The 26,981-nt window shown below is 38.4% G+C and overlaps 1 protein-coding gene across 1 annotated transcript; it reads left to right on the plus strand.

Moving 5' to 3' along the window:
• Positions 1–26,659, plus strand: LOC138841612 (zinc finger protein 829-like). The gene is made up of 7 exons (XM_070042389.1): positions 1–57; positions 1,265–1,453; positions 3,278–3,359; positions 4,559–4,648; positions 5,756–5,974; positions 24,091–24,345; positions 26,259–26,659. Exons 1-7 carry the CDS (start codon positions 1–3, stop codon positions 26,657–26,659), a joined length of 1,293 nt encoding a protein of 430 aa, XP_069898490.1.
• Positions 26,660–26,981: the final 322 nt, after the last annotated feature.

Raw genomic sequence — 26,981 nt, forward strand, 5'->3', positions numbered from 1 at the left:
ATGTTTCCAGAATCTTCTGCTCATTGTCAGCAGCAAGACAGAATGAATGGATCTCTGGTGAGTTGTTTTATTATTTTCATTTGTTTTCCATTCCATTATATGAAACTAAAGATGTCCAAAAATTAAAAACATTACCAACCAGACAGATTCAGCCTCAGGAGCATATTCATAAATCAGATAAAGAGGGCTTGTAAATTAGCAGATAAAGATTGCTTGTAGGTTTCGCAGATTAAATCGTTATATTCTAAGTTGAATTCAGATTGGCTTCAGAATGTCTAGGTTTCATCTTGTTATAAAATGTAGTCATACCTGTTATTTGGTGTAATGACACCAAGCAGGTTACTTCTCATGGAAGTTGAAGGATAGATTGCCACCAGATCATTTCCTCATGAGTAATATTAAACTATCTCAATGAAATTTTCTTGGAATTGCTGAAATAATGTGGTCATACATACCTTCATGTGTTCTTAAGGAATGATTAACCTATATGTACTTAAATTACTCTCCATATATAGTTCTTGGACTGCTTCATGGTCTTGGTCTTACTTGAAACTTAGCCTGTATTTGTTGCTAAGCTTTATGGTCTTTCTACAAATTCCTGTTTGTTTTCTAAAGTATTCTCACGAGATTTCTTTCCTCTATTTTCTCTCTCTATTTTTGATTTTCTACTCACTAGTGTTGGTTATTTTTCTCTTTCTCTCTCTTTGTACCTATCTTTCTATCATTTTTTTCTTTTTTCATTCCCTCTTTCCTCCATATGTGTCTCAGATTTTCTTAGTGATCAGCTTTAAGTTGCTGACATGGCTCTTAGGATTGACATTTTTTTTACCTGTAGTATAGGAATATTATTGCCTAGAGAGTTCTACAGGATTCCAGAAACAAAGAAAATTAGAGAAACACAAAAACACAAACAGATAGATGTATGGAAAACCAGGGTTCCAAAGGCTCTCTGGCACTTTGTCCCTGTGCGCCAGAAAGCTAGCATAGTTCCTTGAGTGCACACTGGGAAGATTACCATTGATAACATGCAAAAATGAATTATCTATATTAATAGTACAATCAGAGCCACAACAGGTTGTGAGGAAAACATGTTTTCTTATTCTCCTGAAACAGTAGACTGTCACCCAGAGAAAATGCAGACATGGAGTTCACCTTACCTAGCCTTCAAGGTGAACAGCAGCTCAGTTTCAGATGCTATCTTTCCAACAGTAAGGAAAAGGCCTGCACTCCAGTCTCTTAACCCTCTCCATATTTCTCTTTTAAGCCTTCTGCAGCCAGCTCTCAGTGCTCTCAATTCTGTCAGGCTGGAATTCCAACCTCTCAAACCTTTTCCCCCTTCAGCTCAACTTCAGAGTTCCGTACAGAAAAGTACATCTTTCCCCCAATTGATAAACTACAAGGAAATTTGATTTCACCTGATTCTGTTATCTTTGGACTAACTTCATTTGTCGTGGTATTCAGTTTTGTTTTTCCATACCACTACTTTTTTTTTATATTTTAAACATAGAATTATGCGTTTTAATTTAATTATGCATTTATGTTAAAGTAGTTGTCGTGTTGTGAATCATTAAACAAAACTCTGACATGTTATATCTATCAACCATGCCTGAGGTAGCTGAGATGCCAACAAGCCTCTGACCACTTTTACAGGCAAAATGACGGTGTACAAGGAACTGTTTATGAACATATTCACTTAAGCATGTGTTTTGTTTGGCGTGCTGCATTTTGAACATACAGGCAGGTGCAGATATATTATGCAAATACCCGTATATCCCCCAGTTTTTTTTTGTTTCATAATTTTCTTTTATTTTTTTTTAATTTTTTTATTGTAAAGATACTATACAGAGGGTTACAGTTACATGAGTGAGCCATACCACTACTTTTAACTATTTCACTCACTGCCAGTATAAGATAGGTAATTTTCATAAAAAAAAATACAGTGACCAAGTTTTCCCTATTAGAAATATCATTTGTTGCAAAATCCCACATATGTTTGCTCAGGAATTGATTTTGATCTCTGAGGAATTTCGCTATTAACTAACACAAGGGAAAATGTATCCTTAGGGCTCTACTGGAGAAATGACTGAGGAATATGTAACACATTTGAGCATTTGGTCATATTTATCATTTTTGTCATCTTGAGGTTTCTTGAGCCTATATTAATTTGCCTCCACCTTCCATGAAGAACTATTAAAATGAAAATCTTCTGAAGGAACATTTTATTCTCCTCCCACCTATATTTTGTATTGTAGAATGTAGAGAAAGTTTACAAAACGTCATGATAGCAGTTCTTTTTTACATAGGAAGGAAATATCAGGGAATCTATGACCACATTTCAATATTTAGTATTTAAACCAATCATGTTGAACCTAGGATACTTTTATGTGGGAACTAAATCAAGTCTTATAAGGGCTCAATAAATCATTAGCTACTTTCTGGAGTACTGTTACTGTTTTTTAATATTCATGTGGACACTGCTTTTCCTTGATCTAGTAATGTTGTAGGTTCTGTATCCCATGTGATATCCTGAATGTGTTCTGCTTGCTTATGAGAGTACTTGTTAATAGAAGGTCTAAATAGGATTTATGGTGAAGCAGTATATGTAAATGCAGAAAAAATGTTTATTTAATTCATTTTTATGCTGATATGTACTAAAATATTACCAAAAATAATAATATAATTTTTTAGACACCACCTTAGACTTAATTTCACTATGCCAGATTATTGTCTCCTTAGAGTTTTTATCTTGTCTCTATTGCTAGCAGCAGAAATGTGTTTGCATGCATTAGGAAATCTGTAACTTTTTATTGGTCTTGGGGCTTGAATTCTAGACCTGGTTGTTGTCCCTCAGCTCTTCAGGTCAAGGTGAGTGCTCTACCACTTGAGTCACAGTGCTACTTTCAGTTTTCTGGTGGTTTATTGGAGATAAGTGTCTCATGGACTTTCCTGCCTGGGCTGGCCATGAGCCTTGATCCTCAGACCTCAGCCTCCTCAATAGCTAGGATTACAGGCATCAGCCACCAGGTGCCCTGCAAATCTGTGTATTTGAATGGCCAGGTTTATGTATTGTCAAATATTTCTAATTTGCTATTTAATTTTCGCAGTTAAAAGATAACACAGCCAGCTGCAAACATTTTATGTAAGATAAAAGCATACCTGCAGCGTAATGGAATTCCAGATTGGAATTCTCATGACTCTGGTCTAATTTCTTGATGGAAATGTGCCATTACAGAAGCTGATCTCATTTGACGATGTGGCTGTGTACTTCACCTGAAAGGAGTGTCAGGATCTGGATCCTGGACAGAGGAACCTTTATAGAGAAGTAATGCTGGAGACCTATAGCAACCTAATGTCCTTGGGTGAGCAAAGGTCACTTTTATTTGGAAGATCAAGTGCTTTTATTTTAGTAGACATTTGACTGTTTATGTTATTTAGGTATAATATTCTAGTCCATTCCCAGGTAGAAAACTGCTAGTATAAAAGCCAACCAAAGTCAGGTCTGGGAGCTTGATATTGTTTGCCTTTCACACTACTGCTTCAGCCACAACACCATTTTGGCTTTTGTTTTGGGGTATAGTTTGAATTTCCATTCCAGGTTGGTTTCAAGCCTGCCTCTTCTGATATTACCTCCTAAATGTAGGGTTAGAAGTGTAAGCCTTTGGACCATTACATTTTGTTTAAAAAAAAAAAAAGATTCCAGTCCATGGGAAGTGTCATTTCTTCGTAAGGGAAACTTCAACTTCATTATATGTAACTCAAGAGCTAATTTTATTCTCATTCTTTAACAAGGCAAATTAGTAGTTGGACAAAAGTTGTAAATTATGATCCACTAACAGGAAACTGACTTCCCAGACGTGGGGTGATTATTATAGGTGGATCTGCAGTCTAGAAAGAATATATATTACTAGTGTCAGTACGATTTGGAAATAAGTAGTTGTAAGTGTGAAAGTGTGTATTTGTAAGCCAAACCTGACATAGGTTGCATTGCTTCAAGCTTGGAATCCTAGATACTCTGGAGGTGGAAATCTCAAGATTTTGGTTTGAAGCCAGCAAGTGTAGAAAATGAACATGAGACTCTTATCTCCAATTAACCATTCCAAAACTAGAAAGGTAGCCAAGACTCAAAGTAGTAGAATGCTAGATATGAGCAAAATAGCTGAGTTCAAGCCACACAATTGGCAAAATAAATGCGTAGCTGGGGAAAAGTCCACCATGGAGCTGTTAGAATTGAGACACCATGGGTTGGGAAGGTGGCTCAGTGGTAGAGCGCTTGTCTTGCATGCTTGAGGCACTGTGTTTGATTGCTCAGCACCACATAAGCATAAAACAATCCGGAATTGGCGTTGTGGCTCAAGTGATAGAGTGCTAGCCTTGAGCTTAAGAGCTGAGAGACAGCTCCCAGGTCCAGAGTTCAGGCCCCACAACAGAACCCACCCACCAAAAAATAAAACAATTGAGAAACCAGATTTAGGAGCAACCTTGTGAGCAGGATGTCTGCAACCTTCTATTAATGATGACCCAGCAAGAACAATAGTTCTCCACTATTTCTTAATCACAGGCCTCTGTGTTCCTAAACCTAAATTGATTGTCAAGCTGCAGCAAGGTACAGATCCATGGATAAGAGAAGACTCAGAAGAGAATTTCACAGGTGAGTTAAAGCATCTTGAAGGTGATGATTGGTCCAGAGCCTATTGGTCTGTTTATCTTGAGCTGTTTAGAGGGAAATATGCCTTGTACACCTGAGTCATGTGAAGCAGAAAAGTAAGTGATCTTTTGTCTCAAGGAATTGTAAATCCAGAATTCACGTAGAGACAAACTGAATTTGGTGTGCCAGTGTAGTTAATGTTAGCAATTCTCTTTTTCTGTAGAGAAGTCATTCATAAAGAGAAAAAGACAATAAAAAATGTAGAAAGGAGATCTCATTTTCTTTTAAACTAGTATTATGAAGTTAGGAGGCAAATAGGAGTATGCTAGGGCTGCTATCCTCTGCTGTGACAATTTCTCATCAGTTATGCTGTGCATAGAGTGAGATTCAGAATGGAAGCATTAAAAGTACATAGATGAATAATTTGAGTAAATATTTCCTTGACAAAAAAGAAAAATCTGAAATACAGAAAAACATTATTTTCCATTGTAAACTGTCAGTACTACTTTCTTAATTACTACATTGTATAGAAAATATATATATATATATATATATATATTTTTTTTTTTTTTGTCGCCGTGGGGCTTGAACTCTAGGCCTGGGCGCTGTCCCTCAGCTCTTCAGCTCAAGGCGAGGGGTCTACCACTTGAGCTACAGCGCCACTTCCGGTTTTCTGGTGGTTTATTGGAGATAGGAGTCTCACGGTCTCTCCTGCCCGAGTTGGCTTTGAACCACGATCCTCATATCTCAGCCTCCTGAGTAGCTAGGATTACAGGCGTGAGCCACCAGCGCCCGGCAGAAAATATATATTCTGAATAAAGGAATGCTTTGATATTTGAAAATTTTGTAACAGAGTGTGAGAAAATACCTTTACATTAAGGAATTTATGGATCTCATTTATGTTTTTGTCTATTTTCCTGTTATTCATTTTAGATGTCCCAGAAATGGAGGATGAAATTAGCACCTGTCAGGAAAGTCACAATAAATATCTCTCTGAAGTAGCAGTCATGAATAGTAACCCAGGGGAGGAAAAAGTGAGACTTATAATAAGTTTTAATTTGAGCTCAAAACAGAAGTCAGAACTGATTAAGAATAATGGGAACTCCTTAGAGATGAGGACAGAAAAGGTCACTGGGTGTCAGAACATGGATGTTTTCAGTGAACCTGGTAAGATGTGTGCTGCATATCGTCCTCATGTGCCTTCTGTAGTTGAAGAATATAAACAATGTGAAAGGTCTTTCACTGAGAAGACATACCCTATCATCCCTCAGAGAAAACAGACAGAAGAGAAACCTTATGAATGTAACATGTGTGGAAAGATTTTCACCTGTAAGGCATACCTTACTGTGCACCTGAGAATTCACACAGGAAACAAACCATATGAATGTAATGTGTGGAAAGTCTTTCACCCAGGAGTCACACCTTACTGTCCACCAGAAAAGACACACAGGTGAGAAACCTTTTCAATGGAACATGTGTGAAATGTCTTTCACCTGGAAGTCAAACCTTACTACCCACCAGCGAACACACACAGGAAAGAAACTTTATGAATGTAACATTTGTGGAAAGTCTTTCAACTGGAAGTCAAACCTCACTGTCCACCAGAGAACACACACAGGAGAGAAACCTTATGAATGCAACGTGTGTGGAAAGTCTTTTGTCAAGAAGGCATGCCTGGCTGGGCGCTGGTGGCTCACGCCTGTAATCCTAGCTACTCAGGAGGCTGAGATCTGAGGATCCCGGTTCAAAGCCAGCCCGGGCGGGAGAGACTGTGAGACTCCTATCTCCAATAAACCACCAGAAAACCGGAAGTGGTGCTGTAGCTCAAGTGGTAGAGCGCTCGCCTTGAGCTGAAGAGCTGAGGGACAGCGCCCAGGCCCAGAGCTCAAGCCCCACGACCGACAAAAAAAAAAAAAAAAAAAAAAAAGAAGGCATGCCTTACTGTCCACCAGAGAACACATACTAGAGAGAAACCTTATGAATGTAATATGTGTGGAAAGTCTTTCACCCAGAAATCAAGGCTTACTAGACATCAGAGAACACACTGGAGAGAAACCTCATGAATGTAACAGGTGTGGAAAGTCTTTCACCAAGAAGTCATACATTACTGGCCACAAGACAACACACACAAGAGAGAAACCTTATGAATGTAACATGCGTGTCATCTATCACGTGGAAGTCAAACCTCACTGTCCATCAGAAAAGACACACAGGAAAGATACCTTATGAATGTCATATGTGTGAAAAGTCTTAGCCAGAAGCTACACCTTACTGTCCACCAGAGAGCACAAAAACAGGAGAAAAATTTTATGAATGTAAGCTATATGGAAAGTCTTTCACCCAGAACATACAACTTTCTGTCCATCAGAAAAAAACCCACCAGAGAGAAATGTTATGTATGTAGCAGGCATGGAAATTCTTTCACCTGTAAAGCACACCTTAACATCCATCACAGAACACAAGGAGAGAAACCTTATGAATGCAACCAGTGTGGAAAGACCTGGAGGTCACAGCTTAATACACATAAGTTGATTCACACAAATGAAATGATTTAGGATTGTACCAAATGGACAAAGTTTTCGATATGTTAGAAAATTGAAATTGCAATACAGAACTAATACAGGATAGAGACCTTATCATATAGCAGATGTGGAGTCCTCCAACTAGAAGACACAGCTCAGGGTTCATCACAGAACACACAAAACACACAGACAGAGACACACCCTCTCACACAAAGAGGAGAGAAATCCTAAATAGGAAAAATAAATGGAAAGGTTTTCAAGAAAAAGTCCTAACTCAGTTTGCATCAGAGAACAGACACAGATGAGAAAATACAAATGTAACAAATGTGGAAAGTCTTTTACCAAGTATTCATGGATCCAAGTTCATAGAACACACACACTGAAGAAATCTTACAAATATTACAAATGTGGAAATCCTTTGATCAGAAAGGAATACTTCATGTTCATCAGAGAACTGACTCACATAGGAGAAAAGAAAGTAGTGCATAGAACCTATGTGAAATGACTTTCAATCAGAAATGAATCCTGAGCATATGTGAGAGCATAGACAGGAAAGAAATTATGAGTATAGAAAACATTTTCCTGGAAGTCACATCTGTACAGGTTCCAGAGACCGGGACACATGGCAGAATTTCTGTAAATATAAACATGAGAGGAAGTGTTTCAACCAGAAGCCGTCCTTTAGCAATTAGTAAAACATTCACCCAGGAAAATAGCCCAATGTAGGAAAACATTTGTCATAAAACCTCTATAAATTATATAGAGAAATGCTTCCTGACAGAGGTAAGCTAGGTGTGATGCGAAACCATTCTTCACTCTTCAGCTTTCTTTGAGCCAACATTTCTCATCCTCTCATCGTGTTGAGTGGATATGGTGTCCTTCAATATTATCCAAAGCATGTGGAAAGAACCAATCACAACAAGTAATTCAGAGATTGAAGTTATTAACTTGTGTCTTTTATACTAAGGAATGGTGTGTCAGGGTAATTTGATAAACTCTTCTTAGAAACATGAGCTCTGGCCCTTTGGGACTGGATTCAGGTCATCTCCAAAATGGTTAGAGGAACAATAGATAGGTAAAGAATGTGATGATTGGAGGCAAGAACATGAGAACAACCATTTTTCTACTGCTCCCTTAAGTCTCCCTCCGTATGTGTGATCCATGCCTTATAGGACAAAGGCCTAACTTATTCCAGTTCAGTTTCTGAATGGAAGATCTAATGGAAGATATTAGTCCTTATTGCAGTACATACATAGTAGTAAATTCTTTCTCAGAGGGGTAACAATGCTCAATAGGAAATGTATTCATGACCTAACTCCTATAATGGTATAACGAATCTATATAGTATATCTACAATATATACTTTAAAAAATATGGTGGGGGGCTTGGAAGGTGGATTAGTGGTAGAGTGCTTGCCTTGCATGCATGAGGCCCTGGGTTCAATTCCTCAGCACCACATAAGCAAAAAGAAAAAAGCTGGAAGTGTTGCTGTGGCTCAAGCTGTAGAGCACTAGCCTTGAGCTGAAGAGCTGAGGGAGAGTGCACAGGCCCAGAGTTTAGGCCCCAGGACTGGATGAAAAAAAAAAAGAAGAAATGAAAAAATATGGTTGATAAATAAAACAAGAGTCTCTGCATTTTGCCTTGGGGCAGAACCCCAAAGTGTCTTCAGTGCTTGATCTTTTCTTTATTTAATCACTGTTGATGAGCAACTTGTGATTGATTCACTCTTAGCCCATTTAGTTGTTCTGCTGAGTAAGCTATAATGAAACACCAGTGTGGACGATGTGTCATGCCTGTGTTATCTCATAGAGGGCCAATGTAGATATGACATTAGGGAAAATAATCAGGCACAAAAAGATATTGATCAATCTCACAAAAATTGAACTTAAAAAAAAAATAAAACCATCTGCCACTTGAGCTACAGCATCACTTCTAGGCCCTGAGACAAGGGAAGGAAGGAGGGAAGTGAGAGAGGGAAAGAGGAAGGGAAGGAATGAGGAAGAAGGAAGAAATAAACTATTCAAAAGAAGAATGTTTAATTTTTGGTGAATGTGAGAATTATTCTTTCATAGGTGGGGCTCAAGAAAAATGGCTTTTACAAAAAGCAAATTCTTTAACTGTTTACAAAATGATAAAGAGGATGTAACATTTTGCAAATTAATTTAATAATTCAGTAATATTAAGTAAGGAAGTCAGGTGTTGCTGGTGCGCTATTTGCCACAGGGTGGTTGGTGGGGTCTGCCGTCTGGTATTTATGTTTGGGGAAGGAAATGACAACATATATCACTTGCCAACCAACAGATGGGTGTGTCTGGTTTCCTGGAAGCAGGGGTGAGCATTTGGCTGATATGTTACTCAATCTGTTCGTCTAGTGCCTGGGACTGGAATTTCCTGTAGACCTGCCTCGTTCTTAGGTCCTATTTAGGCTTGACCAGCAGTGGCACCAGATACAATGCCACATGTCTCTGTGATCATGTCCTGTGTCCTTTCCCCTGGCTTGTCTCTGGTCATCCTAGTGTCCCAATTCAACACTCTCTTGGTGCTGATTGGTTTCTTGGTGTTGGTTTTATTCTTTTTTTTTTTTCCTTTCTGTCCTATTTCCAAGCTGTCTAAGTGTATTTGTGGACTTCAAGTCTTTGTTACTACAGGCTGCTTGCAGACTGCTAGCTGTGTAATAAACACTGTAGTATTCCATTTTCCAAAATGTGGCTTCCAACAAATATACTGTCTTCTTTTACAGAAACACAAAGGTGGACCTAACATTAGAATTTCTAGAGCCAAGATAGATGCCACAGTATAGTGATGTAATTAAAGATATCCTGGAGGCATTTACAAAATATGTCTGTTACATCAGAAAGTGCTTAATTAGTAAACCAAGACCAAGACTCCAGATCCTATATAAGCCAATCATTCTAGATATGTCCAGAGCTGTTTGGTTACATGAAGAGCTCTACTTTCACACTTTCTTTTTTTTTAATTTTAATTTATAATTTTATATTGTGAAAATACTCTACAGAGGAGTTACAATTCAATGGGCGATATAATGAGTACATTTCTTATCAAGCATTGTAGCCTCTTCCTTTGTTTCCTCTTCCCATACCTTCCCTTCATCCCCGCCAGCTCCCCACCTAATCATCCCCGCTTACCCACCCTGTCCCCCCCCACCAAAGTTGTAAATTTCATTTTTCGACATAACGACTTGTACATCTCATTGTTGCAATGGGTCCACCTGTATCCCTATTTACTTTCACACTTTCACGAAGGAATGCTTTTGTGCCAATATAGGTGTTGAACTCAGGAACTGAGTTGAAGCCAAGCTGGCTTCAAAGGAGATTCTTTCATCTTGGCCTCCATAAAAGCTAGGAATCAAAGCATGAGCTCTGTGGGCTGTTCTGAAGAAATCTCTCTCTGGTAACAGGAGGTTTCCTTCAGTGCTTTACCTCATGCTTCCTGTGCCTTCAACAATTTCAGTATTTATTTTAATTGTTCAAAGAGAATCCTTAAATCCAGCTTATGATTCCATGTACAAGAAAAGGACAGTGGACTTCACATTGCAAGATTTAGCTAGTTGCTAGCTTAACCTCTTCCGTCACACTGTTCACCCTTTTGCTTTTTTGCGGGGGGGAAGATACGGTTGTGTGGCCTGAACTCTGGGCCTGGGTGCTGTCCATCAGCTCTTCAGCTCAAGATTAGCACTCTACCATTTGAGCCACAGCACCACTTCCAGCTTTTTTTTTCTTTTTGCTTATGTGGTGCTGGGGATTCGACAGGGCCTCATGCATGCAAGGCAAGCACTGTACCACTGAGCCACCTTCCCAGCCCAACACTTCTGCTTATCTACAGAGGAATAGTGAAAAAAATTGGGGGATTGGGAGGCACCTGTGCCCTTGCTCTTCCTACTTGTACCCCCCCCCACACACACACCATCCATTTGGAAATGGCTCATTCTCCCATGTTTATAAACTGGATGCTTTCTGAGAAGGGATGGTTCACAGACTGGAGTCCTACCTTGGCCTGTTTTATAGCTCAATTTATGAACCAACATACCACATTCATTTAAAGTATGCCTGATGATAACATTTTATTAATGTTTTCTATTATTTTGTTATTATCATGTGGCCAACTCTTTGCTTGAACTCACAATTTAAGGGACTTAATGCTCATTGAATTGGTAATGTACCCTATCCTTCTTTTAATTTAAGACCAGCAATTAAAAATGAGCAATTACACTCCCTCATGTGTGGAATCTTAGCAACTCAGGAAGCCGAAATTAGATAGAATTTGTAGGGTATCCCATGGAAAAGCTTAATGAAAATGGTATCTTAGCCAATAAAAGTGTGGCTCTGGTTATATGTGACTATCTTGTTTGCTACTTGTGATATGTAATTATAAAATTAGTGTGTCGAAAGGCCAAGGCAGAGAAGCAAGACCCTAATGTGAAAAATCAGTGATACAAAGGGCATCTGGTATAGAAGGTAAAGGAAGCCTCACAAATTTTTGCCCCTGAATTCACCTTGAGGACCAATAATAGGATCTGTGCAAACAATACATTCTTCCAAATATTTAGTGGAACCATTTGAATGTAGTTTACAGAATGATAGGTAAACAGTCCTTTACCAAGTAATTGCAAAAGGAACTTTGCATATGGCTATATGATGTTATGAATTTTATATCCTGTTATGTGGACACCATGAGTCCTGCTTGGATCAAGAAATTAAGATCTCCTGATCTAACAGGACACTGATGCTTCACATGTGAATAATTAGTTGCTCAATAGGATGAGCTTTAAGGATCACAATTGAAAGGCAAACTAGGTAGGAATAGCTGTAAGAGTGTTCTGGCCAATTATCACCAAATTTCCCACAAGTAGTGCTGTGAATAAAATTGATAGATTGTCAACACATTTGTTCCTTTATTACCAAAGCTCAGGGACAGTACCCGGGTCCTGAGTAGAAGGCACTCCAAGGCTAGGGAAGATATTTTGTAAAATGGGTTCTTTGGCCCTCATGCAGAAAAGTTACCATTCCTGAGAAAGCCTAAAGTCCTCCATATTGTATAGTCATTGACCTCAATTGAAGTTGATATTGAAATGTCTGATAGATTGTCATGAATAGTTTGGTATCTTTTTTCATGTGAACCCACATGCGCATAACTTTATATTTCTGACTAGTTCATAGGTCCTTGCAGAGGTTCAAGTTACTATGTAGGACAATGGGGTCCACGTGTGTAAAGTGCAGAATGAGACCTTCAAAGAGAGATCTCAACAGAAAATATGGCCAAATATTTCAGTATCCTTGAAACAGTATCATAAGAAAAGCCATTTGAAGAAAAGTAAAATTAAGAGAAAAATGGAGGAAAGAGAAGCAGAGAGAATGAAAGAGAAAAAGAGACAGAGAGAGAAATAGACAATGAGAGAAGAAAGAGAGAAATAAAACTAGTGAAGCCACATGGTGGTGGCTCATGCCTGCAATCCTAGCTAGTCAGGAGGCTGAGATCTGAGCATAGAAGTTCAAAGCCAGCCCAGGCAGGACCATCTGTGAGACTCTTATCTCCAATTAACCACTAGAAAATTGGATGTGGTGATGTGGCACCAGTGGTAGAGTACTAGCCTTGAGCTGCAGAGTTTAAGTATAGCGCCTAGGCCCAGAGTTCCAGAACTATGACTGAAAAGGAAAAAAAAAAAAAGAAAGAAGGGATGGTAAATGGAAACAAAGGAGGAGGCAACAATGTGTGATAAGAAATGTATTCACTATCTTGACCATGTAATTGTAACCTCCCTTTATGGTATTTTCACAATAAATAAATGTAATGCAAAAGAAAGAAAGCTTAATAAAGATGAAAAATAGAATGAATTGGGAAAATAGGTAAGAGAACTCCTATGAGAGCACCATAGAGAAAAACAGATATTTCTATAAATACCATCAAGCTCAGCCTAAGTTTCAAGTAAAACAAAGACCACAAAGCAGTCCAAGAGTATTTACAGAGATTACTTGAAGTACTTAAAGCTCACTCAGTCCTGTAGAATATTTGAAGTTATGTTTGACCACACTATTTCAGCAAATCCAGTAAAATTTCATTAGGATAGTTTAATATTGCATATGAGGATGTGATGTCTGAGCAGTTGCTAGCCATCCTTCACCTTCAATGAGAAGTCATCTCCTGGGTGTCACTGAATCACATAACTAGTGGGACAACTTTCTCTCACACTAGAAAATGTAGAAACAAACAAGCATATCTTCACTTAACTTGGAATGTCAGTTTTTATAATCTTCTAAATCTCCAAGCCATCTTTAGTTTTTGTTTTTGTTTTTTTTTTTGTCCATCGTGGGGCTTGAACTCTGGGCTTGGGTGCTGTCCCTGTGCTCTTCAGCTCAAGGTGAGTGCTCTATAGCTTGACCCACAGTGCCACTTCCCTTTTTCTAGTGGTTTATTGGATAAAAGAATCTCACAGACTTTCCTGCTCGGGTTGGCTCTGAACCCTGATCCTCAGCTCTCACCTCCTGAGTAGCTTGGATTACAGGTGTGAGCCACCCGCGTCTGGCTACATCTTTAGCATTTTTAGAAACATGTTCCTGAAGCTGAATCTTTTTTTTTCTCTTCATCCATCTTGGACATCCTTAGGTTCATAATGGAATGTCAAACAAAGTGAAAAATAAAAGAATCTCACTAGAGATCCTTTCATGCTTTCTTGCTGTTGACAATGAATAACGATTCTGGAACCATGGCTAGGAGTGAAGGCAAATAAGGGAGTCAGAAAAGAACCTGTGTGATTTTACCCTAGATGTTCCTGTTCAAAACATGATATGTGGCCTGGAAGAGCCTTCCTATGGGAGAAGAATCATTCCTGTCTTAAGAAGAGCATTAAATTGTCGACTAAAGACATATGCATGGGGGCTGGGAAGATGGCTCAGTGGTAGAGCACTTGCCTTGCATGCCTGAAGCCCTGGGTTCGATTCCTCAGCACCACATAATCAAAAAGAAAAAAGCTGCAAGTGGCACTGTGGCTCAAGTAGTAGAGCGCTAGGCTTCAGCTGAAGAGCTAAGATACAGGGCCCAGGCCCAGAGTTCAGGCCCCAAGACCAGACCCTCCCCCCCAAAAAAGAACAGAAAAAAAAACTAAAGCTCCTACAAAAGATTGTTGAAAAATTGAAACCAAAAAGGAAAACATGTAACGTGTTCACTAAAAGTAATTATCACTGAAATACACCTAGGGATATATAAACTATTTTTCTATTAATATAAAGATATCTTAGGACGCCATTGATTATTTGTACTCTACCTCATTTATTTACATATTCAAAGACATGTATGTTATGAACAGTATTTTCACACAAAGTTATAGAGATAAAATATATACAACACATATTTTTGTTTTAGAATATTTCAGTAATGGTTGTCATATGGCACATTACCCTTTATGCAAATAATTAGCATACCTTGGTACAATGAATTGCAATTTGAGTTTGAACCTGCTTTGGCCAAAGGTACATCAGTACTGATGATATAAACACAGATTGAGAAGTCCCTCACTTTCCTAAGTAGTCATATTAAGAATCATGTCCATTCTGCTGGAGATACAGGGCCTAATAAAGATGCAACATAAAATGCTGGTCGGAGGAGTGACAAAATCCCAGGCAACCATCCCCAGCCACGGCACCAGTAGATTGAAGTCTTATGTGTTACTAAACAATCTTAACAGAAAATACACCCCAAAATGTACATCCATCAAAATTAAAACCAACAAATTATATCACAATGTGCTTTTGCTTGTACATATTGTTTGATTACACAGGATATTCTGTTATCGAGTAGTGATGTAGTTTCTACAATTACATAGAATGGTAATTGTTAATATAAAATACATGACCTTTACAGTGACATATACAGAAAGTGAAAATCTATTCTGTATACATCATTGAGGTTGTTTTTGCTCAGAAAGACACTATGAATCCTTTAAAAGCAATACTTGCACATTACTACTCGGTTTTTCTGTCACAAGAATGTTTTCTCACTGTGAAAGACTTAAAAGAATTTATTTTAGACTAAGTGTTCACATTCACAATTCTTAAGATCAGGAGTGTTACAGATTTCAAGGTGGGGGCATTTTCTGTGTGTTTTGGGATTTGGACTGTCCTCATACACATTAGTGACTGAACATTGTGCCTTAAAACTTTCAAGTTTTCTATTTCATATTATTTCATTAGAATATAATCTGAATTTTAAAAAGAGCATTGTAACTGGGCTATCATGTGTAATAGCTGTAATCTTAGTTACTCAGAAGGCTGAGATCTGAGGAAAGTTAGTATTATCCTCACCTTTACTTCTCAGCTCCACCAAGACCTGAGCTCTTCCCAGACCTAGAGTCCCTCAGTACAGCTGGCCACTCCCTCTCTCATCTCAGACTCACCTGAGCATGTATTTAATTCACATCCTGCCCCCCAGATCCTGTTGCAACCAGAAGAGGGACAAATGCTTGTGCTCCCTGTCCTGGGAAATATGGTCCTTCTAATAAACCTTATAATAATTTTTCTCCCGTGCCTGCTTGTGGTTCCCTGGGATGGACATGAAGGAACGATACAAGGATCACAGATTGAAGCCAGGGCATATGAAAGTCTGAGAGACTTATCTCCAATACACTACCAAAGTAGTGGGAAGTGCAAATGTGGCTTAAGTGGTAGAACATTAGCATGGAACCAAATAATTTCAAGGTCATTTTCAGACCCGGAGTTCAAGAATCAGGACAGGCACACACATATCAAGTGCATTGTATTGTATTCAAATTATGTTTTAACAATTTTTTTTGGTGTACATGTATAGGAAATCTCTCTGATATTTTTTTTGTCAGTGTGGGGCCTGAACTCTGAGCCTGGGCACTGTCCCTCTGACCTTCAGCTGAAAGCTAGCACTCTACTACTTGAGCCACAGTACACTGCTGGCTTTTTCTGCTTATGTGGTTCTGAGGAATAAAACCCAGGACTTCATTCACGCAAGCCAAGCAGTCTACGACTGAACCACCTGCCCAGCTAGTCTCTCACATTTTAAGTGATGTAATATAGGCTAATTAAATTAGTGGAGAAATTGTAATTTGTCAAGAACAGACACATTAATTGGAGTATATTGGTGCCAGCAGCATTTTGAAAGTTTCAAAAGCCCTAGAAAGTGCAGAGGATGAAAAGAGGATCAATATGTTTATATAAGACTTTTTCAAGGAATGTTTACCATTCATTGACTTCAATTCAAAAAACCAAGTTCATAAAGTCATATGTGTGCATACCAGAATCTCTAGGTTCAGGAGTATAAACGCACAACTCCTGACTCTCCTTGTCTCAAAAATCAGAGTTTTGTGAGCCACTTTCTGGCACCTGGAGGAACAAGTGCTAATGGCAGCACAAACCTATGAGCTCATAAAATATCATCCACCCCAGACTGGGGAAAGATGGGAAGGGCAGACTCTGGCTAGGAGCCTCAGATCGCTTCCAGTTAAAGCTCCCAAGATCCCCTGAAAAAGAGAAGCTGGGCTTCTACCTCTTGGCTCTGACTATGGAGTGCAAAGCTCTACTTCAGAGCACTTCCAGCAGCAAGGGAAAAGCAAAGTATCCCGGATTTGCAAACTAAAAACACCAACAGTGGGCAAGGAGGGACTGGTGCCCCCTCCCCCCACCCCTGCCTCCCTGATTTCCCCCACCCCCGACCGCTACTGCCCCCTCTCCCCCACACACACTTTCAAAGGATCTATACCCCCATAGAAACTACAATTCCCTGAATGCATGCACAATTCACCTAGAGGAAGTGGTCTTGTTACAGGGTTTTGATTGGCACAAGGCACATGGTCCTAAGTGTGCAAGGATGCCTGGGGACCTTTCTCTTCCAGCTGGGGAATCTTAGGTGAGTTTCTTCTTGAAAATTCAGTTTACCAACATAAATATTGTGAGACCAATTAAAAACACAAATGTATTAGGAGCACTGCATAATTTGGCTTTTTAATTCTTAGTTCTTTTAATATAATTGAGGTTATGAAACTACGTAGTTTTTGTTTTTGTTTTTGTTCAAAAAGTACGTTCTGCTGAACGTAAATTATGTCTCTGTTTTTCCTTAAATTGTTGAATATCTCCCCTCTCATTTTACAACAGTATTTGCAGCTGGGTGCCAATGGCTCATGCCTGTAATCTTAGGTCTCAGGAACCTGAGATATGAGGATCCCAGTTCAAAGCCAGCCTGGAAAGTTCATAAGTCCTATCTCCAGCTAACTACCAAAAAAAAAAAAATGGAAGTGGACTTGTGGCTCAAGTGGTAGAGAGCTCACTTTGAGCTAAAAATGCAGGGAAAGCGCTCAGGCTGGGTTCAAGCCACAAGATCAACCAAAAAAAAAAGGTACTTGCCGACACTAAACTGATTGATTCTGGCACCATCATCCCCTGCTCTAATATATATACTGGAATAAAATAACAGAATTTAAAGACAGATATACTTTATAATCTTTGAATTAAATGGATTTGTCAAATTCTACTCATTACTTTCCAAGAAACTCCCAAATTCCATCTTTGAAATTTTAAGGAGTTTTTGGTTATTTGTGTCTGAAATTTGTCTTTCCTTATAAAGTTTTTCCCCCTTTTGTTGTTGGTCCTGTGGCTTGAACTCAGAGCTTGGGCACTCTCTGTGAGCATTTGCTGTGCTGTACTTGCCTATCTTTTATTAATTGCTTCAGGGGACTAGTGAAAACTTTTCCTCCCAAGGCGTTCTTAGAAAATGGTACTCCTCCTCCAAGACTCTTCAAAAAAAATGGTTGTGTAGGTAGATCAGGATGAATGTGGGAGGAAGTAGAGTTCAGGGCAGGTCCATGATCATGTGAAGCTTTATTACTTGCTCGAAACCAGTCTGTTTTTACTTTTCTGTTTTGCATATCCTATTTTGTTTTGCTTTTCTACCTCTTCTCGAAACCTAGAAGCTCCTGTCAGCAACTCTAGGCCACATATCTAGGGGTCTTCAGACTTGTCTTCCCATACTGTATCCATTACACTATGGAATAAATCTTTTGCCTCCCTTCCTCATATCAGACATTCTAAGCTTGTCTCTTAAGGGTTTGTTGTGATTGTTGATGATCCTTTCCCCACATCATGATTTGGAAGGATTGTGTAGGAAATTTTTATGCTTGATATTCATTCCTCCAGTGTAAGGGTTTTCCATCCCTCTTTTAGTGGACCTGAGCTTTTCCTCATGAAAATGGAGATCGTGAGGCACTTTTGGTTGTATAGACGGCAACATTGGAGCACCTATAAAATATGAAGGAAAAATAATTCTTTCTTTCTGTAAAAGTTAAAAGTAAGTTCCTGAGAAGCAAGGACATAAGGATCAGGTAAAAATGGGTGCTTCCTGGACTAGCTGTGTCCCATAGTTGTCATTGTTCTTGGTTACATTTTTCAAACATTTATTTCTAAGCATTATGTTTATTATAGTAGTTTAAATAGAATTTACTTTGTACATTATTTTTGAATTGTTCATTGCTCACAGATGTAAGTCTCATTATTATACAAATATTATATCCTCTTACTTCATTGATCACAGTTATTGACAATTGCTGATCCTGAGGTAGAAGGTACAAGTATGGTAAGGTATTCAGGGATAGATTATGGTTCTGACTTCCTCTGGAGGAAAAGGTGAACCAATGGAAAAAGATGGAGCTTATGCATAACACTTGTAGAATTCCTTAGGCAGGAGATGTCATGCATCCCTCTTGGGTTCCACTATGCCCAGTGATTCCCATGGTTGTGATGATCATAGCCCTGGATGGCCTGTGAATTTCACACCTTGTCCACAGTTCTGGTGGTAGGAGTCTCCCAGTATGTAAAGCAGGAATGGTCTCAGAGGAGTGATGTGATCAGTGGTAGCTTGCTGGCTCCCATGTTTGTCAGTTTGTATGGACAAGCTCACCCTGACATCTTGAGCCTGGCTGCTGCCATGAGGCCTATTTGAACCAATGCCTCTCACCATCCCATACCTCTGTTTCAGAGACCTGTCCTGTTTCATGGTTTTGTATCATTTACTGTGCAAGCTTGTGTTATGTATCCATACATGCTACTAGTTGGGCTGGGTATGGTTTTCAAAGGTGGGGTGGTTTTTCCTGCCTCTTGCAGGAACAATTGTGTTCTCACTAACTGCATGAGTAATCCTAGCTTACTATGCAATCCCCTTAACTTACATTGCACGTTCACTTGATAGAACAATTGTATAATAAGTTTGGGTCTCTGTTTGCTAATGAGGTTGCGAGGACTCTTAGCCATTGCTGCAGATTTTGGGGAATATGGGTTGCCCTCATTATTGCTACCGTGACACTCCTTGCTACTTCCCTCTCCACACTTTACTCCAGTCTGGGGTTTGATAATTTGCTTGAGGTTCAGGAGTTTGTGCTGTCCTTAGCTTCTGGGCCTTCAGATGCAAGAACCTGGTCCCAAATATCTGAGAGCAAGCTGGGTGATTGTCCAGACCAGGAGAGCCCAAGAGCCCTGCATTTGTATTCCAAAACCAAGGGATTCTTCTATTAACCCATGTGACTTTATTTTCTTTGCCCAGGTATAAGAGGAGTACAGGAAAAATTCTATTGAAATTGTGACAAATATGCCTGCCTTGAGTTCTCTTACATTGCACTTGTATTTGGGGCTTCTGTGTTGTTTCTCCTAGGGATAAGTTAATCTGTTTGGCTTGAGTTTTTAATCTCTTGGCTTGAGTTCACAAGCATTTGTACATGACTCTGTTTCTAGAGACAGTTGTACATGGGATATTGGAGTAGTGAGAGTTGGTCCTGTATTTTTAGGAATGAAGCCTAGCAATGTTTGAAGCAGAGCACCCTATGAATAGGAATCTCCATCCTAAATGGACAGACCTTGTCAATTCTGAGAAGCCCTAAAGGCAAGAAGCAGAGAAGCACAGTAAGAGAAAGATGTTACTAGCTTCCCTTGCCTTATGCAAAAATTGTTGCTACTTCCCTGAGCACCAGATTCACGTGGTACTCTTTCCTACACCACTCTCAATCACTTTGTGTTGTTGCAAGATTTAAACTAATTTCCAGGAATTGTGATGCGCTGAATTGAGGAATAAGCCAGTGCATAGTTACCAGTGGGTACCTGAGGCTGTGGTTTGGGATGGTGGGGTAATTGTTATGACTGAAAGTATATATTCATGCAGTAAAGTAATCCCTAATCTTCTTCTTGCTAATTTATTCAGCCTGTTACCACTATGATTTTTAGTATTTAATCATGCAAACTTATGTTAAATGTCCAATCTAAGGATTTGCTAAGGCTAGCTCTTATTGGTTGGTTTTGCTTGGTAGTAAAGAAAGTATTGGTCAGGGACATTTGGCCTTAAAAGAAAAATCACAGAAGAAAACTTGAGGTACTATGTCTTACTCAAGGTTGTATGCTTTGTAGGTGTTGCTTATCTTCAGGTGTGTCACTCCTATATGCAGTATTTTATGTTGTATCTTTAGGATGGCCAAGGTTCTTCCCAAGACTGTTAAGGGAAATGAACATTAGGGACTTCTCAAACCTGGGTTTACCTCATCTTTACTCATGTCCCCTTGGCCAAAGCATGTTAAATGGAAATTGCAAGACATTGCATAGGTGTGCAATGGGTACAGTGAAATGTGCCATTTGACAACCATTGTTGAAATATTATAACACAAGAAATATATTCTGTAGACATTTTTTCTCTAAATTGGGTGAAAACTACTGTGCTACATCATACATGCTTTCCCTGGTGTTAAAATATGTAAATGAATGAGGTAGAACACAAATTCCAATGGATTCCTAGGATACCTTTGCATTCAAAAAAGCAGTTCCTACATACCGAAGTATATTCAGTAATAAATACTTTTAGTGGAAATGTGATATGTTTTTGCTTTCAAGTATTCAATAATATTTGTGGGAATATTCATTTTTTCAAATTGAATGTGTACAAAAACATAGAAATTAGTTGGTTTAATAATATCTATCTGTCAGGAAATGGACTGCATTTGTGTTTCTTGGACACTTTAATGCTCTGCCTGGGACATTAAAGATTCTTCTAAGACAGCTTTATGGTATGGCAGTCCATGTATCATGTTTGCAAGAGAAAATTCTGGACGCAAATCTCACAGATTATTTTCTGAATATGTCATTTGCCTTATATCCCAGCCGTGCTTCTAGAGTCTTCTGTTCATTGTCAGCAGCAAGACAGAATGAATGGATCTCTGGTGAGTTTTTTTTTAATTTCTCATTTTTTCCATTCCATTATATGAACCTAAAGATTTCCAAGAATAACAAACAATACCAACCATACACATTCAGCCTCAGGAATGTATTCATAAATTAGAAAAATTTGGCATGTAGATTAGGAGATAAAGATTACTTGTAGGTTTAGCAGATTAAATGGTTATATTCTTTCTAAGTTGAATTCAGATTGGCTTCAGAATGTCTAGGTTTCATCTTGTCATAACATGTAGTCATACCTGTTATGTGATGTAGTGACACCGAGCAGTTTACATCTCGTGGAAGGTGAAGGGTACATTGCAACCAGGTCTCATTCTCATGAGTAACATTAAACTATCTCAATGAAATTTTGCTGGAATTGCTGAAATAGTGTGGTCATATCCACCTTCCTGTGTTCTTAAGGAATGATTAACCTATATGTACTTAAATTACTCTCCATATATAATTATTGGACTACTTCATGGTCTTGGTCTTACTTGAAGCTGAGGCTATATTTGTTGCTAAACTTTATGGTCTTTTTTCAAAATCTTGTTGGTTTTCTAAAGTATCCTCACAAGATTTCTTTCCTCTATAATCTCGCTCTACTTTTGGTTTTCTACTCACTTGTGTTGGTTATTTTTCTGTTTCTCTCTCTTTGTATCTATTTATGAATCATTTTTTCTTACTTTTCTTTTTCTCTCTTTCCTCCATATGTCTCTCAGTTTTTTCTTTTCTTCAATGATCTATCTGTGAACTAGTTTTTCTTTGTGATCAGCTTTATGTTGCTGACATGGCTCTTAAGATTGACATTTTTCATACCCACTGTATAGGACAATTGTTGCCTAGAGAGTTCTACAGGATTCCAGAAACAAAGAAAATTAGAGAAACACAAAAACATAAACAGATAGTCTTAGGGGAAACCAGGGTTCTGAAGCCTCTCTGGCACTTGGTCTCTGGTTGCCACCAAGCAAGCAAAGTTCCTTGAGTTCACACAGGGAAGATTACCATTGATAACATGGAAAACTGAAGTATCTATATTAATATTACAATCTGAGCCACAACACATTGCGAAGAAAACATGTTTCCTTATTCTCCTGAGACAGAAGACTGGCACCCAGAGAAAATGCAGAGATGAAGTTCACCTTACCTAGCCTTCAAGGTCAACATCAGCTCAGTTTCAGATGCTATCTTTCCAACAGTAAGGAAAAGGCCTGCACTCTAGTCTCTTAACCATCTCCAGAATTCTCTTTTAACCCTTCTGCAGCCAGCTCTCAGTTCTCTCAGTCCTGTCAGGCTGGAATTCCAAACTCTCAAAACTTTTCCCCTTTCAGCTCAACTTCAGAGTTCAATACAGAAAAGTACGTCCTTCCTCCAACTGATAAACTACAAGAAAATTTGATTTCACCTGATTCTGTTATCTTTAGTCTAACTTCATTTGTTGTGGTATTCAGTTTTGTTCTTCCATACCACTACTTTTAAATATTTTCATTCACTGCCAGTATAAGATAGGTAGTTTTGATAAAAAAAAAAATAATACAGTGATGCGGTTTTCTCTATTAGAAATATCATTTGTTGCAAAATCTCACAGATATTTGCTAGCAATTGATTTTGATCTCTGAGGAATTTCACTATTAACTAACAAAAGTGGAAATATATCCTTAGGGATCTACTGGAGAAATGACTCAGGAATATTTAACACATTTGAGCATTTGGTCATATTTATCATTTTTGTCATCCTGAGTGTTCCTTGAGTCTCTATCAATTTGCCTCCAACTTCCATGAAGGCCTATCAAAATGAAAATCTTCTCAAGGAATATGTTATTCCCTTCCCACATATATTTTGTGTTGTAGAATGTAGGCAAAGTTTACAAAACTTCATGGTACCAGTTCTTTTTTACATAAGAAGGAAATATCAGGGTATCTAAGACCTCATTTCAATATGTAGTATTTAAACCAAACATGGTTAACCTAGGATATTTTTATGTGGGAACTAAATCAAATCTTCTAAGGGCCCAATAAATCCTTAGCTACTTTCTGGAGTACTGTTACTGTTTTTTACCATTCATGTGGACACTGCTTTTCTTTGATCTAGGAATGTTGTACGTTCTGTATACCATGTGATATCTTGAATGTGTTCTGCTTGCTTATGAGAGTACTTGTTAATAGAAGGTCTAAATAGGATTTATGGTGAAGCAATAAATGTAAATGCAGAGAAAATATTTGTTTAATACATTGTTACCTACTGATACATACTAAAATTTTATCAAAAATAATAATATAATTTTTTAGACACTACCTTAGACTTAATGTCATCATGCCAGATTATTGTCTCCTTAGAATTTTTATCTTGTCTCTATTGCTAGCAGCAGAAATGTGTTTGCATGCATTAGGGAATCTGTAATTTTTTATTGGTCTTGGGGCCTGAATTCTCAGCCTGGTTATTGTCCATCAGCTCTTCAGGGCAAAGTGAGTGCTCTACCACTTGAGTCACAGTGCTACTTTCAGTTTTCTGTTGGTTTATTGGAGATAAGTGTCTCATGGACTTTCCTGCCTGAGCTGGCCATGAACCTTGATCCTCAGACCTCAGCCTCCTCAATAGCTAGGATTACAGGCATAAGCCACCAGTTCTCTGAAAATCTGTTTATTTCAGTGGCCAGGTTTATGTATTGTCAAATATTTCTAATTTGCTATTTAATTTTCCCAGTAAAAAGATACCATAGCCAGCTGCAAACATTTTATGTAAGGCAAAAGCATACCTGCAGCATAATGAAATTCCAGATTGGAATTCTCATGACCCAGGTCCAATTTCTTGATGGAAATGTGCCATTACAGAAGCTGATGTCATTTGATGATGTGGCTGTGTACTTTACCTGGAAGGAGTGGCAGGATCTGGATCCTGGTCAGAGGACCCTTCATAGAGAAGTAATGCTGGAAAATTATAACAACCTAATGTCCTTGGGTGAGCAAAGGTCACTTTTATTTGGAAGGTCAAGTGCTTTTATTTTAGTAGACATTTGACTATGTTATTTAGGTATAAGATTCCAGTCCATTCCCTTGTAAAAAAAACTGCTAGTATAAAAGCCAGCCAAATTCAGGTCTGGGAGCTTGATGTTGTTTGCCTTTCACACTACTGCTAAAGCCACAACTCTATTTTGGCTTTTGTTTTGGGGAATATTCTGAATTTCCATGCCCAGGTTGGTTTCAAGCCTGCCTCTTCTGATCTTACCTCCTAAATATAGGGTTAGAAATGTAAGCCTTTGGACCATTAAATTTTGTTTAAAAAAAAAAAAGATTCCAGTCCATGGGAAGTGTCATTTCTTCCTAGGGAAACTTCAACTTCATAATGTGTATCTGAAGAACTAATTTTATTCTCCGTCTTTAAGATTTCTAATCAGTAGTTGGACAAAAGTTCTAAACTATGATCCACTAATAGGAGACTGACTTTTCAAACTTGGGGTGATTATTATAGGTGGTTCTACACTCTAGATAGAATATACATTACTACTGTCAGTATGATTTGGAAATCAGTAGTGAAAGTGTGAAAGTGTGTATTTGTAAGCCAAACCTGACATAGTTTGCATTGCTTCAAGCTTGGAATCCTAGATACTCTGTAGGCTGAAATCTGAAGATTTTGGTTTAAAGCCAGCAACTGTAGAAAAATGAACATGATACTCTTATCTCCAATTAACCATTCAAAAACTAGAAATGTAGCCAAGACACAAACTAGTAGAATGCTAGATTTGAGCAAAAGAGCTGAGTCCAAGACACACATTGGGAAAATAAACCCAAAGCTGGGGGAAAGTACACCATGGAGCTGTTCAGAATTGAGACACCATGGGCTGGGAAGGTGCCTCAGTGGTAGAGCGCTTACCTTGCATGCTTGTGGCCCTGTGCTCGATTCCTCAGCATGAAAAAAGCAGAAAAAAAGCCAGAATTGGCATTGTGGCTCAAGTGGTAGAGTGCTAGCCTTGAGCTTAGGAGGTGTGATACAGCTCCCAGGCTCATAGTTCAGGCCCCAAAAACGATCCCACCCCCCAAAAATAAAACAATTGAGAAACCAGATTTAGGAGCAACCCAGTGAACAGGATGTCTGCAACATTGCATGAATGATGACCCAGCAAGAGCAATAGTTCTCCACTATTTCTTACTCACAGGGCACTGTATTCCTAAACCTATATTGATTGTGAAGCTGGAGCAAGGTGCAGAACCATGGATGAGAGAAGACTCAGAAGAGAATTTCACAGGTGAATTGAAGCATCTTGAATAGTGATGTTGGGTCCAGAGCCCAGTTGGTCTGTTTATCTTGAGCTGTACAGAGCAATAGTATTCCTAGTGCCCTGAGTCATGTATGGAAGAGAACTAGGTGATCCTTTGTCTCAAGGAATTGTCAATCCAGAATTCTTGTGGAGAGAAACTGAATTTGCTGTTCCAGTGTAGTTAATGTTAGCACTTCTATTTGTCTGTAGAGAAGTCATTTATAAAGAGAAAAAGACAATAAGAAATGTAGTAAGGAGATCTCATTTTAAACTAGTATTTTGCAGGAGGGAGGAAAATAGGATATGGACAATTTTGTATCAGTGGTGCTGGGCATAGAGGTAGATTCAGAATGGAAGCATTAAGAGTACGGAGATGAATAATTTGAGTAAATATGTCCTTGATAAAAATATAAAAATCTGAATTAGAGAAAAACATTATTTTCCATTGTAAAATGTCAGTACTACTTTCTTAATTACTACATTGCAGAGAAATATATATATTCTGCATAAAGCAATGCTCTGATATTTGAAAATATTGTAACAGAATGTGAGGAAATATCTTTATATTAAGGAATTTATGGATCTCATTTATGTTTTTGTTTATTTTTCATTTTAGATGTCCCAGAAATGGAGGATGTGATTAGCACCTGCCAGGAACGTCACAATAATTATCTCTCTGAAGTAGCAATCATGAATAATAACACAGGGGAGGAAAAAGTGAGACTTATAAGAAGTTTTCATTTAAGTTCAATACCGAAGTCAGAACTGATTGAGAATAATGGGAACTCCTTAGGGATGAGGATAGAAAAGGTCACTGCCTGTCAGAGCATGGGTATTTTCAGTGAACCTGGTAAGATATGTGCTGCATATAGTCCTCATGTGTCTTCTGTAGTTGACGAATGTAAACAGTGTGAAAAGTCTTTCACTGAGAAGAAACAACCTGTTGTCCCTCAGAGGACACACACAGGAGAGAAACCTTATGAATGTAACATGTGTCAAAAGTCTTTCACCAAGTAATCAAAGCTTACTGTCCACCAGAGAACACACACAAAAGAGAAAACTTTTCAATGTAACATTTGTGGAAAATCTTTCATATGCAAAGCATATCTTACTAGACACCAGAGACCACACACAGGAGAGAAACCTTATGAATGTAACAAGTGTGGAAAGTGTTTCACCGAGAAATCAAAGCTTACTGTCCACCAGAGAACACATACTAGAGAAAAACCTTATGAATGTAACGTTTGTGGAAAATCTTTCATCCAGAAATCAAAGCTTACTGTTCACCAGAGAACACACACAAAAGAAAAACCTTTTGAATGTAACATTTGTGGAAAAT

The sequence above is a fragment of the Dipodomys merriami genome, unplaced genomic scaffold (assembly GCF_024711535.1).
Source record: "Dipodomys merriami isolate MVZ:Mamm:240054 unplaced genomic scaffold, mDipMer1.0.p SCAF_323, whole genome shotgun sequence".
NCBI classification, from domain to species: Eukaryota; Metazoa; Chordata; class Mammalia; order Rodentia; family Heteromyidae; genus Dipodomys; species Dipodomys merriami.

Coding starts and splice junctions, on each gene's coding strand:
- LOC138841612 (XM_070042389.1), top strand. CDS start 1: ATGTTTCCAGAATCTTCTGCTCATTGTCAGCAGCAAGACAGAATGAAT. Junction 3,360..4,558: donor TAGCAACCTAATGTCCTTGG/GTGAGCAAAGGT, acceptor TCTTAATCACAG/GCCTCTGTGTTCCTAAACCT. Junction 4,649..5,755: donor CTCAGAAGAGAATTTCACAG/GTGAGTTAAAGC, acceptor GGAACTCCTTAG/AGATGAGGACAGAAAAGGTC.